Source organism: Ahaetulla prasina, chromosome 2 (assembly GCF_028640845.1).
Source record: "Ahaetulla prasina isolate Xishuangbanna chromosome 2, ASM2864084v1, whole genome shotgun sequence".
NCBI classification, from domain to species: Eukaryota; Metazoa; Chordata; class Lepidosauria; order Squamata; family Colubridae; genus Ahaetulla; species Ahaetulla prasina.
The window spans coordinates 61,346,758-61,365,080 of NC_080540.1; the positions used below are offsets into that span (position 1 = coordinate 61,346,758).

General features: G+C 41.4%; 1 protein-coding gene across 3 annotated transcripts; it reads right to left on the reverse strand.

The window, feature by feature from the left end:
- Nucleotides 1–710: 710 nt before the first annotated feature.
- On the reverse strand, nucleotides 711–17,521 carry HMCES (5-hydroxymethylcytosine binding, ES cell specific). Of its 3 annotated transcripts, none has more exons than XM_058171607.1 (7): nucleotides 17,336–17,521; nucleotides 15,749–15,959; nucleotides 12,341–12,484; nucleotides 10,164–10,283; nucleotides 8,407–8,576; nucleotides 6,988–7,180; nucleotides 711–2,208 (listed from the first exon to the last, which is right to left on the reverse strand). In XM_058171607.1, exons 2-7 carry the CDS (start codon nucleotides 15,929–15,931, stop codon nucleotides 1,999–2,001), a joined length of 1,020 nt encoding a protein of 339 aa, XP_058027590.1. In that variant the 5' UTR covers nucleotides 15,932–15,959; nucleotides 17,336–17,521; the 3' UTR covers nucleotides 711–1,998. The 3 variants fall into 3 exon arrangements, with proteins under 3 accessions (XP_058027590.1, XP_058027591.1, XP_058027593.1); XM_058171608.1 differs by having other exon boundaries at nucleotides 17,237–17,521; XM_058171610.1 differs by lacking the exon at nucleotides 17,336–17,521 and adding an exon at nucleotides 17,196–17,294.
- Between the last annotated feature and the right edge of the window lie 802 nt (nucleotides 17,522–18,323).

The following is an 18,323-nucleotide window of genomic DNA, read 5'->3' on the forward strand; positions in this document are numbered from 1 at the left end:
TCACTATCCAGTAAGGAGATCTTAGCAAGCTGATTACAGACATTACCCCTCTTTTCTTCAGTTCCAACTGTAGCCATCCTTAAATAATTGGAAAGACAATCCTGCATCATTCCCAACGATAGTACAAGAAGCCTAAAAAGGCAGTGATAATGAACCTTTTCGGCACCGAGTGCCCAAACTGGAACGTGTGTGTGCACATGTGCACCGGAGCCCTGGAAACCAAACACCTCTGGCCGGTGCGCATACATGCGCCAAAGCATCAGAAGCGCAAAGACTAGGTGACCGGCGTGCATGCACACACTGGAAGCTGGAAGAGCAGCTGGTGACGGCGCATGTGCCCACAGAGAGGGCTCTGCGTGCCACCTCTGGCATGCGTGACACAGGTTCGCCATCATGGCTATAAGGGATGGCACAAACTACAGAATGTTCAAAATGGTTACAACATGAATTGGTGCAAAAGTACAAACTCTTCAGGATTGGGAATAATTTCTGCAGTGAAAAATCAAATGCCCAGAATTCTGATTGTATATATTAATGTATGCTTTTATAAATATCAAAATAAGGGAGATATGTTATAGTAACTGTCACTATAAATTGTGTTTTACTGTATTTAGTAGGAATTGTAGTATGCGTGCAAACATTAACAGGATAGCTAAATGCTTTTTTATTTCTAAAGCTGCTGTTAGGTTAGAAATTAATGTCAAAATAGGTTTAACTCTGAACAAAACTTTTATTTATACTACGAACATTGTTTATGTATTAAAACCTTTAAAAATATCCCAAATTTGCCTTATTTTAATGAACAATATTTCATGCATTTCAGTGGAACTATGAATAATTGGGGCCCAACTATTTTTCTTCATATCTAATAAAATGAATGCTTATGTAACTAATGAAAAAATTAAATACTCTCCCCTCTCTTTAGCCCAGGATTTTGTGAAGAATATACATCTGCATGAATTTCAGGCCTATTCAGGCCTTTTACTCCAGCTCTCTGTGAATGGAATAAGTTGATCCTATGCATAAAGGTGGATTTATCTTCTGAAGTACTGTTTTAACCATCCAGCTGTCCTTTTTGACAGTAGTAGTCCTGATGTCTCTTAGGCTGAGCCGCAAAACTTTGCCTTGAGTCCAGTGTGACTCCTCATAAACAGCTAACATTTTGTCTTTGTCTCTTGACCCTATAAAACTTTAGTTTACAATATTGCATTTTTACTCCTTAATACAGCCAACACTACTGCTACCTATCCTCACTTTCCCAAAAACACAAAGCTAAAGTTCTTTCTCTCTTCCTTGTTATTCTCTTACCACCTATTCAAAATATTGATTACAGTGGTGGCCTGATCATCATGACTGCTTTGATGAATTTGTTAAACAATACTATCAAAGGTTTGGAATTCAAAATATTGAAACACGATCCTTTTGGAATAGCTTCCCAACCAGTAGGAATTATATTTGTATATTGCTTGCAGATGACATTTCACATCTTCCAAAACAGATTTAAAAGGGCAAAAATTTGAACTGGTTTCAGAATAAATTATCATTCTCAATATGCATCAGCAAATCTCCAGCTTTAAGTGACCTATTTTTTTTCCATAAAAGATGAAGCAATCCACAAAGTGAATTGAATGAACACAGTGATGGTAACCATGACAAACCAAATCTCAGCTTGTGTCCTTGGAGGGGGAAAAATAACATTAAATCCTTCACTTCTTACATATTTTGGAATGCTATTGCCTTTTCAACATTGGTAAGGTCAAGTCAATGCTGCATTAACATCTATACCCTATTTGTTTCACACAAAAGAAACAAAGTGTTAAATGTCAAAGCCCATCTACTCAGCATCTGGAAGGAAACATATCTGAAGTCTTATAAATTATTTATAGATTATACCTGTATTACAATCTAAATCAGGAGATTTAAATATTGCAATAACTCAACACATAAGACCCTCTTTGGCTAAGAACAGGCTTGGTAATAAGCAATGTAACCAAATTATCACTGCTTTTTCAGTTGCTTTGCAGAAGGTTCTCCATCTTTTTTGAGCCACTGGTGCATTAAGTCCATGCTAGTTTTTTTACACGGTTGTGTCTGGATGAACTGGCTGGACCACTTTGGTAAATTGTCTTCATCCTTGTCATCTTTCCTGGGTCCTTTGTTTTTTAACCAGTTCAGCATTACTGTGCTGCTTGCATTAATTTTGGTATTCTGGAAGATACAAAATAAGAAAAATAAGATTTTTATGACTAGTCCATTCAAAACCACAGACTAGTTTAGTGAATCTTGATATTACAATTTAGTTGTTACATGTCACCTTCCAACTTGGTGAAATGAAAAATGTGACCACAATTGGGCCCAAAATTTCCATTGCTAAATGAGACAGTGGTTAAGTGGGTTTTTCCCGGGTTGAAATCTAATTTTTTTGCTACCAGTTCTGTGGGCGTGGCTTGGTGGGGGCATGTGATTGGGTGGGCGTGGCTATGTGACTGGGGGATCAACAGACAGAAACTCACTAGCAATGTCCTGCTGGAGCAGGGTTGGACTAGATGACCTTCAGGTCCCTTCCAGCCCTGGCTTATCCTCTGAAGCTGCCTCTAGTGCCAGGTTTGTACTCCTTCCTTCTCTCTCTCTCTCTCTCTCTCTCTCTCTCTCTCTCAGAAACGAACCCCCCCCCTCACACCCCGTTTTTCCTTCCAGCAGGCTCTGCTAAGCAAACCAAAAAAAGGGGGCAGGGGAGTCCCTTTTTCCTCCCAGCAGGCTTCCCTGAAGTTTTCCTGAAGCCTCCTGGGGGGAAAAACGGACTCCCCTTCCCGCCATTTTTTGGTTTGCCTAGCAGAGCCAGGAGGAAAAACGGACTTCCCCCCGCGTTTTTTGGCTAGCACCCAGCTGAGCTGCGCGATCATCAGAGGCTTTTTTTTACTTTTTTACTTTTAAAAGCATTTTTTCGACCCTAGAAAAAATGCTTTTTAAAGAAAAAAAAAACCTCTGGTGATCACGTGGCTCAGCTGGACATGGCGGGGGGAGGTGCAGGGATTTTTGCTACCTGTTCTCCGAACCACCCGCCATCGCTACCAGATCAGGCGATCCGGGCCGAACCAGGAGCATTTCACCCCTGGTTTTTCCCCGTTTTACGATCTTGCCATGATTGTTAAATGAATCACAAACAGTGTTAGTAACAGTTATAAAATGAATCTGGCTTCCCCATTGGCTTTGCTTATCAGTTCACAAAAATGACCATATGACCCTGGGAAACTGCAACCATCATAACTTTGAGCCAGTTGCTAAGTGGACAAATATTGATCATGTGATCATAGGGATACTACAAAGGTCATAAATGTGAAAAACAGTCATAAGTCACTTTTTTCAGTGCCAATATAGCTTTGAACAGTCACTAAACGGATGGTTATAAGTCGAGGGCTACTTGTACTGAAAAGAAAAAAGATTTCCAAACCACTCCATCCAAGAAAACAAATTTATATCTGATGAGGGCAATTTCAGTTTATTGGGATCACACACAGCAATTTATCCAGGAAAGTTTAATGAGGACCCTAAAATAATATTTTTTACATATGAAGCAAAGAGAATACAGATGCAGAAGCTGTACATGCACTCCACCTTTGAATTTCATGTTCTCCAAGTCAATCAGTAACACAAATGCGACATGCGAGGGGCAGATATGGCGGAAGGGGGGGATCATATCGGTTTAGGGGGGCACGCGCTCGATGTTTGCAGGCGATCGCGTGCCCCGATCCCTCTGACTTTTCCCGTTCCCCGGATGGTCAAGACCCTCAGAGCCTGGGCCTTCGGCTTATGTTATGCAACGCACTGTCCGTGGCAAATAAGGCCCTCCTAATACATGATCTTATTCAGGGGGGCGCCGCGGATCTTATAGGCGTTGCGGAGACCTGGTTGGGCACTGAAGGGGGCGTGCCCCTGGTCGAAATGTGCCCGCCGGGCTTCCGTGCATTTCATCAGCCGAGGGCCCAGGGTAGGGGTGGTGGGGTGGCGGTTGTTATTAAAGAGAGTCTAGAGCCGAGGGAGACCACTGTACCTCAGATTGCCGGGTGTGAATCCCTCTTTGTGAGATGGGGTCATAGGTGTCAGATGGGCTTGCTGGTCGCGTACCTGGCTCCTTGCTGCGTGACAGCTGCCCTGCCCGAGCTCCTGGAGGTGCTTGCTGGGGTGGCAGTGGAGACCCCCAGACTTTTAGTCATGGGGGACTTCAACTTGCCATCTGCCGGCTCGTCATCAACAGTGGCTCGGGAGTTCATGGCCTCCATGACGGCCTTGGACCTGACTCAAGTAGTGGATGGCCCCACTCACATCGGGGGAGGCACACTGGACTTGATTTTTATCTCTGGTCAGTGGTTGAAGGATCTGGACTTGAGAGATATAGTCACAGAACCTTTGTCATGGTCAGATCACTCTCTCCTTCGCCTAGACTTTCTGACCGCTACCCAACACCGCAGGGAGACGGAACCATTACGTTGGTACCGTCCCAGGCGCCTGATGGACCCGGAGAGGTTCCGGACGGAGCTTGGGCCATTTCCTGAGGGTCTGGCTCATGGCACAGTGGAGGAACTAGCCGCAGCCTGGGAACGGGCTGCGGCTGGGGCTTTAGACCGTGTCGTGCCTCTGCGGCCTCTGACCCGGCGCAGATCCCAACCGCCCTTGGTTCTCCGAGGAGCTGAGGGGATAAACGCCGGAGAAGACGCCTAGAGAGTTCCTGGAGGTCCAGCCGCTCGAGGTTGATCGGACACTAGTTAGATCCTATACTAGGACCTACCTAGTGGCACTGAGGGAAGCGAGGCATTGCTACGCCTCCCTCATTGCGCCGGCAGATAACTGCCCAGCTGCCCTGTTTGGTGACCCGCCTCCTTCACCAGGGGAGCGGGATGACCCGCTGCAGGGACGTGCTGAGGAGTTTAACGGTTATCTATACGATAAAATCGCTCAGCTTCGGGACGGTCTGGACCAAAATTGCGGTGATTCAGACGGGCGCCTGAGGCGGTCTTGGTGATATTGTCTGGGATGAGTTTGACCCTGTGGCTCCCGAGGACATGGACAGGTTGCTGGGTAGATTGAATGCCACCACGTGTTTACTGGACCCGTGCCCTCCTGGTTGGTGCTGGCCACTCAGGAGGTGACACGAGGCTGGCTCCAGGCGATTACGAGCGCTTCCTTGTTGGAGGGAGTCTTTCCGGGCGCCGTGAAAGGGGCGGTGGTGAGGCCCTCCTCAAGAAGCCTTCCTGACCCGCTGTTTTAGGTAATTATCGTCCGGTCTCCAACCTTCGCTTCGCAGCGAAGGTTGTAGAGAGTATGGTGGCATATCAGTTTCCCCTGCACCTGGATGAAACTGTCTATCTAGACCCGTTCCAGTCCGGTTTCCGGCCCGGTTACAGCACTGAGACGGCTTTGGTCGCGTTGGTGGATGATCTCTGGAGGGCCAGGGACAGGGGTTGTTCCTCTGCCCTGGTCCTATTAGACCTCTCAGCGGCTTTTGATACCATCGACCATGGTATCCTGCTGCGCCGGTTGGAGGGATTGGGAGTGAGAGGCACTGTTTATTGGTGGTTCTCCTCCTATCTCTCCGACCGGCCGCAGACGGTGTTGACGGGGGGGCAGAGGTCGGCCCCGAGGCGCCTCACTTGTGGGTGCCGCAGGGTCGATTCTCTCGCCTTCTGTTCAACATCTATATGAAGCCGCTGGGTGAGATCATCAGTGGCTTCGTGTGAGGTACCAGCTGTACGCTGATGACACCCAGCTGTATTTTTCCACACCGGCCACCCCAATGAAGCCATCAAGTGCTGTCCCGTGTTTGGAAGCCGACGGGTCTGGATGGGGAGAAACAGGCTCAAGCTCAATCCTCCAAGACAGAGTGGCTGTGGATGCCGGCATCCCGCACAGTCAGCTGAGTCCTCGGCTGACTGTTGGGGGCGAGTCACTGGCCCCGATGGAGAGGGTGCGCAATCTGGGCGTTCTCCTGGATGAACGGCTGTCTTTTGAAGACCACCTGACGGCCGTCTCCAGGAGAGCTTTCCACCAGGTTTGCCTGGTGCGCCAGTTGCGCCCCTTTCTAGACTGGTATGCCTTGTGCACAGTCACTCACGCCCTCGTGACGTCTCGTCTGGATTACTGCAATGCTCTCTACATGGGGCTCCCCTTGAGGGGCATCCGGAGGCTTCAGTTAGTCCAGAATGCGGCTGCGCGGGTGATAGAGGGAGCCCCTCGTGGCTCCCGTATGACACCTATCCTGCGCAGACTGCACTGGCTACCTGTGGCTTTCCGGGTGCGCTTCAAGGTTCTCGTGAACGTCTTCAAAGCGCTCCATGGCATAGGGCCGGGCTATTTACGGGACCGCCTACTGCTACCGAATACCTCTCACCGACCCGTGCGCTCTCACAGAGAGGGACTCCTCAGGGTGCCGTCAGCGAGACAGTGTCGTCTGGCGACACCCAGGGGAAGGGCCTTCTCTGTGGGGGCTCCCGCCCTCTGGAACGAACTCCCCCCAGGATTTCGTCAACTCCCGGACCTCCGAACCTTCCGTCGCGAGCTTAAAACACACTTATTTATCTGCGCAGGACTGGATTAGTTTTTAAATTTGTGGGTTTTTTTAATGGGTTTTTTATCATTTATTCTAAATTTTAATTTCGGCCAATTGAATAAGTTTTTTAATTGTATTTTAATAGTATTTATATTGTAATATTATTGTCTATTTTATCTGGCTGTGAACCGCCCTGAGTCCTTCGGGAGAAGGGCGATATACAAATTTAAATAATAAATAAATAAATAAATAAATAAATTTACTTTGGCATCGAGATGCTTAGCCTACAAGCAGGTGGCAGCACCTGAGATCTTAGTCGATCCAGAAGCTAAGCAGGGTCAACCATGCTTAATATCTGGATGGGAGACCGCCATAAAATTACAGGACTGTAAAATAGATTGGAAGGTGGAATATATATCCTAGAAAAGGAAATGCAAACATACTTTCTTGGGATCCAATTCAATGGGTAAAATGCATTCTAATGAATTATTTCGGGAATTGTTCACTATTGTTGACACAGGATGGAAGGCAATGTTTTCTGTGGGCTGGATAAGATGAAGTGCTGCTTCTGTGGGTATTTCTGCAAAGTCAAGCCATTTTTTAACTGCTTCATCCCCATCCAGAATAGCTGGCATTCTAGGCAAGTAGAAAGACATAAACTTAAGTGATGGAAAAAAACATCTGAACTAATCCACAACCTGTAATAATAGAAAACATAAAAGGCCAAGCATCAGGCCAACCTTTGTTCTAAACCTTCTACATTGTTTGATCAGTTTAATCCTTGATGAAATTGAGTAAGCTGTTAATGAGGGTGCTGCAATATAAAAACTTTTTTTTTTGCTGAATTTGATTTTTAGAATCTGTAATAATAGAAAACATAAAAGGCCAAGTATCAGTATGAACCAGATTCTAAAAATCGAATTCAGCACCCTCAGCTTACTCAATTTCTCAAAGGATTAAACTGATCAAACAATGTAGGTTTAGAACAAAACTTAATTATTACTTCTATTTGAATAAGCCATACAGAAATCACCATAGATGCCTATTTCAGATAGGCATCTTATAAGAAGCCTCCATTTTATAAGATTAGATAACCTTTGATATTTAAAAATAAACACATTATCTGGTAAAAGTCTGTAGAGATTCTCACTCATCCAGGTCATGGTTGTCCCAAAGGTGCTTTTTCTGGAGGCAACTGGACTGTTTTTTCTTTGAAGATGTTTCTCTTCTCATCCAAGAAGAAGAATATTGAAGAAGCTTCTTGGGTGAGAAGTGAAGGATGAGTTAGTAATTTGAAAAATTTTAAACTGTGCTGAAATGGATAGGCTAATCTTAAAAATAAAAGGTAAAGAAGACACTGAATATTATTGGATATGGAACAGATTTAACGAGTGGTTAGAGACAAGAAGTAGAAATTAGAGGAAGAAAGACTACAAATGTTTGTATTAACAAGAGAGAAGGTTTATCACTACAATCATAATTAACAAAAATGTAAATAAGCCAATATAAAAAGAAACTTAGTTAAAAGTATTTGGTTAGATAATTACTATTATTCTCAGTACATGTGTTATTATATTGTTTAGTTCATGTGTTAATATTTATTCCTATTTTCTATTTGGCCTTTCCCCCCCCCTTTCTTTCTTGTAAATGGTATACCATGACAATATACTGTATTCAAAAATGTTTATGAAATAATAATTTTTTTAAAACAAAGTCCAGTTACCTCCAGAAAAAGAACCTTTGGGACACTATCTGGTAAATACAGAAAAAATTAGATAAGAGGAAGTGCAATTTATGAAGCATTATCTTTAAGTTACTCCATTTTACAGTATGTTCTGTGGGTCTAGTCATGTGTCTCTTGCCTGTGATGGATGGATCTTACACATTCAGATGCATCTACTGTGATGACAGTGTAACTGTACAGTGGTTCTGCTCCATTCTGGGGCTCCCAGCAATCAAAAATCCCAGCCATGGTAAGCAGCTTCCTCCCTTTTGAATCTTTAACCTCATCTTCCATTTCTGGTTTGGTGAACTGCAAAAGAAAAGACAGCACAAGATCGCCTTTTAAATAGACAAGCATCACATCTTTAGATTTCTTATCCTCTTCTTGTAAATAAACTTTGGTTTACTAGTCCTTAACTAACACCATTATAATTGCATGGAACATCAAATTATTATTGAATCTCTTACTGCTGCAGAAATTTAACACATAACTCAAGGTTTTGACACTAGAGAACAAAATGGTTTCTCTGGCACAGAATGAATTTTATAAATTAAGCTTGTGAACTATCTAAATTAAATCTGTTTGCCAGTCCAGACTCTGATAATTTCTTAGATTACTATATCATATGGGGTTGTCTTTGAAGACTGCTCAAAAACTGAATATCATTGAAAAATGGTCTTCACAAATAATTTACCATTTTTTAGTAGTAAAATCAGATGCTGGAAACTTATCTCCATTACTGATTTCAGAATTCAATTCAAGTAACTTTATTTGATATTTGATAAGCTGTTTACAGCTGAACCTGGTTTCCAGGTTTTTGTCATATGAAGCAATGTTAATAATTTTAGCAATAGCACTTAGACTTATATGCCGCTTCATAGAGCTTTACCGCCCTCTCTAAGCAGTTTACAGAGTCAGCCTATTGCCCCCAACAATCTAGGTCTTCATTTTACCAACCTCAGAAGGATGGGAGGCTGAATCATCCTTGAGTTGGTCAGGATCAAACTCTGGCAGCAGGCAGAGTTAGCCTACAATACTGCATTCTAGCTACTGCACCACCACAGCTCCATTTTAGTTGTATTACCACCATTCCTCAGGGAATTTTGCTTTGTGCGGATGGTACTTTCTTTTAGATGCTAAGCAAAAAGCCATTTGTCCTTCCAGATGTTTCTCACATCATGTACTTTTATTCATGCTATGATGGTTTTAGCAATACATTTTATTCATTATTCTAAACTGTCCTGGAAATGTCAAGCTGATCTGTGTATAAGTGCCAGGTTATTTCAGAGTTTAGCAAAGATACATTTGAAATTGTTAAATGCCCAGGGACTCAAGTGTTTCAAGAAGTAGAATGTATGCTTAGGAATACATTTCCTCAATTTTAAGCAAGCAGGATAATTAATATATTACCATCTTCAACAGAGGTGGGTTTCAGCAGGTTCTGACCAATTCTGGAGAACTGGTAGAGGAAATTTTGAGTAGTTTGGAGAACCGGTCGTAAAAATTCTGACTAGCCCTGCCCCCATCTATTCACTGCCTCCAAAGTCCCAGCTGATTGGGAGGGAATGGGGATTTTGCAATAACCTTCCCCTTGATTGGGGAGGGAATGGAGATTTTACAGTATCTTTTCCCTGCCACGCCCACCAAGCCATACCCACAGAACCAGTAATAAAAAAAATTTGAAACCCACCACTGATCTTCAACCTGAATTGTACCAGCTATGACAAAAAGGGGGAAATGTAAAGGCAGAGTTCCATCCATTTCTGACAAATCTAATAATAGCAGTAGCAGCAATAATCTTTAATAATCTAAAAATAATTTAATAATCTGGGGATAGCTTTAAAAAATATCAATGAAACATCAGCATGAAATATAACGACTGCAATAATGTTATACCATTTCCTGCTCAGTTTGGGGAAAGTAAATGAAATATGGCTGCTTTTGTCCATTATGTTGTCGCCATTCATAGTAGCCATCAGCCAGCACCACACACCGTTTGCCTTTTGAGAGAGGTACCTTTGGAAAAAGAGAGGAGCTGGATTAATGCTAACTTCAAATGCATTAAAAGGATACATTTTATGATTGTTGCTGGCAGATTATACTATCTCATAGAGCAGGCTATATAATCATATTCAGAGCAAGAGTTCACTCTAAGTTTTAATTAGGACTGTGCAGCAATCAGGATTCAAAGGGAGAAAGGTGGTTCAAAATGCACACAAACACATAACATCTGTCAATAATTGCTGCAGAGTTCCTGTGTTTGCTTAACCACTGCCATTCAATCCCAGGACAAGGAATATTACATATGATTTAAAGAGGTACTACATGAGTACACACCTGTGCTCCACCTTGCCACCTCTCCTTCAAATCCAGATTGGTGCAAAGTTCTAATTTTAATGATTACACTATTTTGACCTCCAAACAGTAAGGTCCTCAACATTCACTGTTGTGTGAAAATAAACAGTGATAAATCTCACTTAAAATACAGGAGTGATTTCTTTGCTGAAATGCAGAATTGTTTTCTTCTCCCAGATTAGCTAATCTTTGCTAACTGTTCTGAATTTTCTGCCACATGAATACTGGTGTTCTCCTTATTCATCAGACAAATTGGTTATTAATAATTCTTGAAAGCCTTATTCAGTCAGAATGCAAAGCCAGAATTCTTCAGAATACCAACTTCCTTTTCAAAATAAGGCTTCTTTTACAAGGAAGACCAGCAGGTTCTTGAGAAGAAATGATTATACTGGGGCTCCCGGTTTATTCAATAAATGACACTTCAAATTTGAATTATGAAATCAGCTTCCAGATTCATAAATGATCCGAGGAATAAGATATTTTCTGCTTTGGTTTGTTCCTGATGGGATTTTGCTCCCTAATGAGTCTAACAGGATTTTATTCATGTTCCAGAATTATACTGATAAAACAGCAAGTAAGGGTCAAGAACTTCATTTGTTTACATTAGATTGCAGCAGTTCTTGTTCTTATATTCCCCTACTCCAATTCTTTTGAGGTCTGGGGAAAAAAAGAAGAAACTGGATAAAATAAACCACAAATCAGTAAAAGCAGTTTCCCATAATATTGGTTAAGCTACCAAGTCATTATAGATCAAACCTGAGGTTATTTGTTGCTATACAGAAGAACACTTCGCTTTCCAGGAGATATCTACTATATTTTGTTAGTCATGTGTATATCATTTCCTGATTCTGTTTAATTGTTATGCAATAATCTGATCCTTCAAAAAAGGAAAGAACATTGTAGAAAAAAGTAATTATATTCAGCTTTTATATTAGTTTTTAATGGGCTTATTTACACTACTGTAGTTCTACGGGCCCGTCATAAAAGTCAATATTTTGTTCTATCAAGCATTTGAAATGATGTCACTAACTGGGCTTTTCCTTTTTCAGAAAAAAAAAAGATGTAGAGTTGCAGCATCTTGATGTTGGTAGCATGTTTTAAACCAGGAGTAGTCAACCTTTTTATACCTACTGCCCACTTTTGTATCTCTGTTAGTAGTAAAATTTTCTAACCACCCACCAGTTCCACAGTAATGCACCATGTATTGTCGTCTGCGCATGCCTCTCGCACATTGTGGATTGGGTTTGGGGGGGGACACTGGCTACCAGCTCTGCTTGTCTGTTACAGCTGGGTGGTGTGGGGGGAGATGCGCGAGCTATTCTGGGACGAGGCTCTTTTGTTTGCAGTCGCACTATAGCGCCATTTAGTTTCACTTACGTAACGTGAACTAAACTTATGCACGGGCGATACAAATAGTATATTTTCAAAAATTTAAATTGTCATGGGGAATTTTATGAAAACCTAATGAAAATGTTTTTAAATAATGCTATGAAATTTTTTTAAAAAGTCAATTAAATTAAAAAAAGGGAAAGTGCTTCAGTATCAGACAAAACCCCTACCGCCCACCATGAAAGCTGGAACGCCCACTAGTGGGCGGTAGGGACCAGATTGACTACCACTGTTTTAAACAAATCTCCAGTTTTCGTGTGTAACCCAAAAGTCATGAAGGTCATGGCTGGAAGGAAACAAAGACTCCCCCCCCAAACTATACAACTAACCTTATAGCAGAATTTCTCCATCATGGTATCACTCCGACAATTGGAAGTGTTGTACTGCATTTTAGATGGGCCAGCTTCCTTGAACCAAGCTGGAATTAGGCCCCAACGCATGGCTACAAGGATACGCTCAGAAGAATTGGCATTCTTTCATAAATCAGAAAAGGAAATAGTGTGAAGAAGCATGCATAGATACATAAAATTAAGATTACTCTACAATCAAAGACTGTTCCAAAACCCTGTGCATATCACTCCTGGTACTGTAAATACTGATATGTTTTAAATAGCAAAAACCTTAATTAATCAGCTGCTTAAAAGAGAAAATCAGACTTTAAAAAAGTTATTTCAAGAAAGAGGCTGCATGCACAGATTCAGCTAAGGATGTGCACCTTGCTTGAATATGCAACTCCCCATTTCTCACCAATGAAGAATATATGCTTCTGTGTATTTATATCTTATAAGTAGCTTGAGTTTTGTCTTTGTTAGAGGTCTGATGGGCTGCAGAACTTCAGACTTGTTTACAAAAACCTCTTTACTATCATCTAGTAATCTGGGTTTTTGCAGACTAAATATGGCAGCCCTACTTTTTGTGCGTATGTGTGTGTGGGAATAATGAGCTAGTCAGCTCAGTTATTGAAAGAATGAGTGGCAAAATGTAAATTTTGTAAAAATGTTAAAGGAGGAAGTCAAGCTGTTGGTATTATTAGGAAAGCTCAATTATTTTATATAGGAATATTGGGGTGCACACTGAGTTATATATTCCAACCTTCCCTCCCCCCAAAAAGATAAGTCTCTTCAAGATGAGCTGCATTTCTGAAGATTTCACTGACATGTCCGTGTAGTTTTCTTGGCAGAAATATAGAAGTGGGTTGATACTGCTTTTGGGATTTTTTTCAATTTCCAAGTTTATCAAACACACATTTCCAGGTTCTGTGATCCAAGTTCTAATTAGGCTCAATTTGCTTGGTTTGAGCCCAGACAATGCAAATGCAAATCAGAAGAATCGTGCAAGTAAACATAATGCATTTATAAATATCTTCCACTATCTAAATGAGTCATTTCTCGCACTTTTCTCAGTTAAAACAATTGAAACAGACCAACGGCTTTCATTTCTTCTTTTTGTCTATTTAATCAAATTCACTTTCAGTGCTACCCTGTGCATCAGTTCTAAACAGCTTTAAATTCAGGTTTTTAAAAACCCAACATTTTTGTTTGACTGAAATCTTACAATACACATATTAGTTTAAATATTAAAAAATGTTGAAAACTTTGTTTCTAATTCTAAAATCATTATGTCTTGTGGATCAGTTTGGTGCTTTTGCCATCACAGCATTCCAAATGTTTAAAATCACCAATACAATATTTGGTTATCTATGTCGCCTCAGACCTGTCCATTCCCCTTTTGTCTGGCCTCTTGCTTGCTAATCCTGTGTATGCATCTCTTTTTCCCTAAGGATAAAATATTCTTTACTATATGTTGTTGCCTGTGAAGCACAGCATGACAGATAAATTGCCAATGAAGTAGCAGAAGTAATTAGTAATATTTTTTCTAGTGGAAAAGAAAAATATATGACCCTATGGCAATCTTGATTAACTTTTTTTCTTTATTTATTTTTCTCTCTTTGTGATTTTATGAACTGCTAAAACTTCTGTAGATTGAACATTTAGGCAGAAAAATGAAAGAGGAAATAGTTTGAAAAAGCGTTATGCTTATATGAGGTTTCAAGTCTGAGTGTGTGCTCTGATACTTCATTATTTTGAAATGCCAAACATTTTTATTTTGAACTATAAGTAAAATCATGTCCCATTTAAGTATTTTTTAAAACTTGAGCAGTTACCGTTATTATAAAATGGACATTATTATTATCTCCCCTCATACCTGTGTGTATGGGTTTATCTAACAGGTAATAAAATAGTGTGCATATTTGAAAACCAGGAAAAATGTTATAGTGGATTCATTTAAATAAACCTGCGGCATTTAATCAGACATGTGACACTAGAAAGATCATATGCATACCAAAAAATTCCTTTATAGATTATTAGTTAGGGAGAAGCCACTGTTCCTTTATTTTTAAGGGACACTTTTATCTAACTCTCTAAAATAGCTTCAATAAAATTCAATAAAAATCTACACACACTCACATACACACAATTTCTTTGGTGCAAGACATAATTTTGTGTATCTAAGGTCTACCAGCCAAGAGTTATATAAGACTAATATGGCATTGGAGAAGAACTATCTGAGATACTGTTTATATTTGTACAATATGCAGGTGCTGGTTGGTTATTTCTACAGAATAACTGTGCAATTAACAACTTTTTGAAATGCATATTTTACTCAACTTTCCCAATTATCACTATTTTTAAAACTATGATGTATTTAACAAGAAGAATATGTTGTTCATAGAATGAGAAAACTTCATATATGTAATCAACAACACCTTCGTCAACTTTTGCTAACAGTTGCCTGCCTAATCTCTGCTTGAACTCATCCAGGAATAAGAGTAAATGAGCATAATTCCAATATCACTTCAATATCTACAAGCAACACATATATTTGAGTTCACTGATATGAGGGAGATACACGAAATCTTTTCTTCTCATTTTCTTAAACAACCTGAAAATAAATTTCTTACAACTTTAAAACTGCCTAGTAGGCCTGAAGTCAAAACCTTTCTGGAGCATTTTTAAGCCCAGATACTCAAATACCTGCAGTAATGGGGAGCCTAGCATACACCAGGTCGTTTTTACTATTTTTGTTTTGTTTTGTTATTTTTGTTTTTACTATTAGGATTTTCTCCCTAACATTCAACCAGAAGTCATTTTATGTTGCTTTATTATAAGTAGCTTCTATAACAACAGAAAGCTAATGTTCTTCTACAAAATACTACAGTGATTTTTTTTTAAACAAAAATTCAGCTTTAACTAGGATGAAGGATGAATGTAAAAATATCAGAGAACAGAAAGTGAATGCAGCAAACAATTCCAAGTAATCTTTGACTTATAACCACAGGTGCGACCAGAATTTCCACTGCTAAGCAAGGCGAGTGTTAAGTGAGCTGTACTCAGTATGTACGACCTTTTTTGCCATGGTCATTATGCAAGTCACTGCAGTTGTTAAGTGAATTCTCCCCTTGACTGTGTTTGTTGGAAGCCAGCTGGGAAGGTTGCAAATGGCAATCACATAACCCCTGGATGCTGCAACTGACATAAGTAGATGCCTGTTGCCAAGTGGCTGAATTTTGATATGGCCAGAGGGATGCTGCAATGGTTATGTATGAGGACTAGTTGTAAGTCACCTTTTTCAAGGCCATTGTAAGTTCAAGTGGTCACTAAACAGAAGGTTGCAAATCAAGGATTACCTGAACTTTTTAAAAGATTATGTTACGTAAATTAATTGAAGAAATTCACCTTCTCAAAGTGTTGCCGGGAGAGAAGCACAGGACTGTTAGATTGTGGGCTCTTATTGAACGAAGGGCTATATTTGTCAGCATTTTGCCATTCAGGATACTTTCTTTCTCCTCGATTATTGTGATAAGCACAGGCACGGCGGATACGATCTGCTCCCAGAGTAACAGCTGTCCGTCCACACATTCTTCCACAGCGCACCCAAAACAGTGGCCTACAAAACAGTATTTTAGGAACATACTAGACAACCTGAGCCCTGTTATGTCATCATTTCAGAGATATTTACTTAACTAGACCAGGAGTCAGCAACCTGCGGCTCTGGAGCCGCATGTGGCTCTTTCATCCCTCTGCTGCGGCTCCCTGTCACCGGTCAGCTCCACAATTGATAGGGCTTTTGGTTAAGACAGGTAGAGGAAAAAGGATACTGTGCTAGGAGACTTTATGGTGGGGGAACTGGACTTCCTGTTAGCTCCAGAATTGAATGGGGGGGGGGATTAGGACTTTTGTGGCTCTTTGAGTGTTTAAGGTTGCCAACCCCTGAACTAGAACCTCTGAACAATCAACCAAATGGCAATGGGTGAAAAAAAGACCAGTGAGAGAGGGAGCAACTTCTAACTTCCAGATGGCCTCCATATTAACTTTGCTCGGGGGATGCTTGTAGGGAGAAAGTCAATGGGGAAGCAGACAAGAGAGGTTGCAAGTTGGAAATCAATTCACTTCCTACATTTTTAATTATTACTATTAATAGTATTATTACTATTATTAACTAAACTTGTATACCACCCAACTTGCAATAACTCTAGGCAGCTCACAAAGAAAATTACAGTCAAATTAATAAGGCAGAAATTAACCTATAAGAGGGTAAGCCTGCTAAAGTGAAGGGTCTCACTCTCCCTGCATGAGTTCACTACTTTTTACTTGATGCTGCAATTCTTCAGCCTCGCTGCTTCACTTTTCCTGAGTTTGCTAAATTCCACCGTGATTAGTAAGTGAATAATAAGCTTTAAGAGTGAAAGTAGCCTGACATTTTCTCAATACAAATAGATGAAACAACAAACACCCTCCAGAAGTGTGTCAGTCGGGCCTGAATTTTTCTTTCTTCCTAAGCTGCATCCTGAAATAGTCGACCCCGTGGGGAAAGGCCAATTCTGATAAGAAATCCCTGTCCTCTTTAACTTCCACAGGCAAGACCAACGTAAATCATTAATTCAGCTTCTCCGGAGTTTCCTTACTACGCCCTCTGATCCACCGTTAAGTATCTCCGCCAAAAAAAAAAAAAAGAGGAACTTTATGCGGACAATAAATCGCCAGACATCAGAAACTTGGGAAGAGATGCACCCTCCGCTTTTCCTTCCTTCCTTCTCCCTTCCCGGTTCGAGCGCCTAAAGGAGCCCAAGCCGCGCCTGTTAAGAAAAGCTAGGAAAGAAAAGGGACGAGGCCGTTTTTCTACCGGAGATTCCCAGGTTTGAGAGGAAGAGATCTGGGGCTCACCAGGACCAGCTACACAAAAGGCTTCCCTAGCACGTCAGAAGCCATTTCCGTATCCCTGCCACCGCCGCCCCCTTTCAGCCTCCCGGATTCAATCCTGACCTCCAAAAGAAGCTCCCTGTGAGGAGGAAACTGGCGCCTCCTCCCTTCGGCCTTTCCCGCCTTCCAGCGCTTCTCTGCCTCTGCTTCTGGCCGTCGGTCGGTTGGTCGGGCCGGCCTGTGGGGAATGGGGGTGGGGGGCAGGGTTCCTGTTTGTGGCTCAGCTTGTTTTTCAAAACGCTTCCTCGGAAGTCACCCGCTCCGCGGCTGGCACCAATTTCTCTTTCCCCCGTCCCCGCTTCAATGAAGCGCAGCGAGGCCTCCGCCTCCCCTCCAAAGACGCGCGTCTTCCCCGGTCGATGCCCGCTGCTTTCAGGTCTTCCTCCAGGAAACAACAACAACATCATCATCATCATTATTATTATTATTTACTTTATTCATTAAACATGAAACTCAGTCAACTGAACATTCAAAAATGCATCACAAATACCATTGACTAATAGTGCTAATGGTTGATACTGGTTCCTGCCAGTGTCCTAGGTATCAACCATTATTATTATTATTTTGTTTACACAAAATGACAGTATACACAGCAAACGAGATAACTATGCTGGATTTCGTATCACAGATCACTAGCCGAACACTTCCCAAGCGTTTAGGACTGCATGATGTATTGGCGAATTATGCCAGCAGATCCCAGTAAGGTGGCCTTCTGCAGCTGACCAATGGTGATCTTGTCAGCGCCAATTGCTTTTAAGTGCTTGCCTAGGTCTTTAGGCACAGCTCCCAGTGTGCCGAGTACCACTGGAACCACCTGCACTGGTTTATGCCAGAGTCTCTGCAATTCGATTCTCAAATCTTGATATCTGGTGACTTTTTCAAGTTGTTTCTCATCGATTCTGCTGTCACCAGGTATAGCAATGTCGATTATCCACACGTTTTTCTTTTCCACAAGCGTGATATCCGCAATATTGTGTTCCAAAACTTTATCAGTCTGTATTCGGAAATCCCACAGTAGTTTTGCATGCTCATTTTCAATCACTTTTTCAGG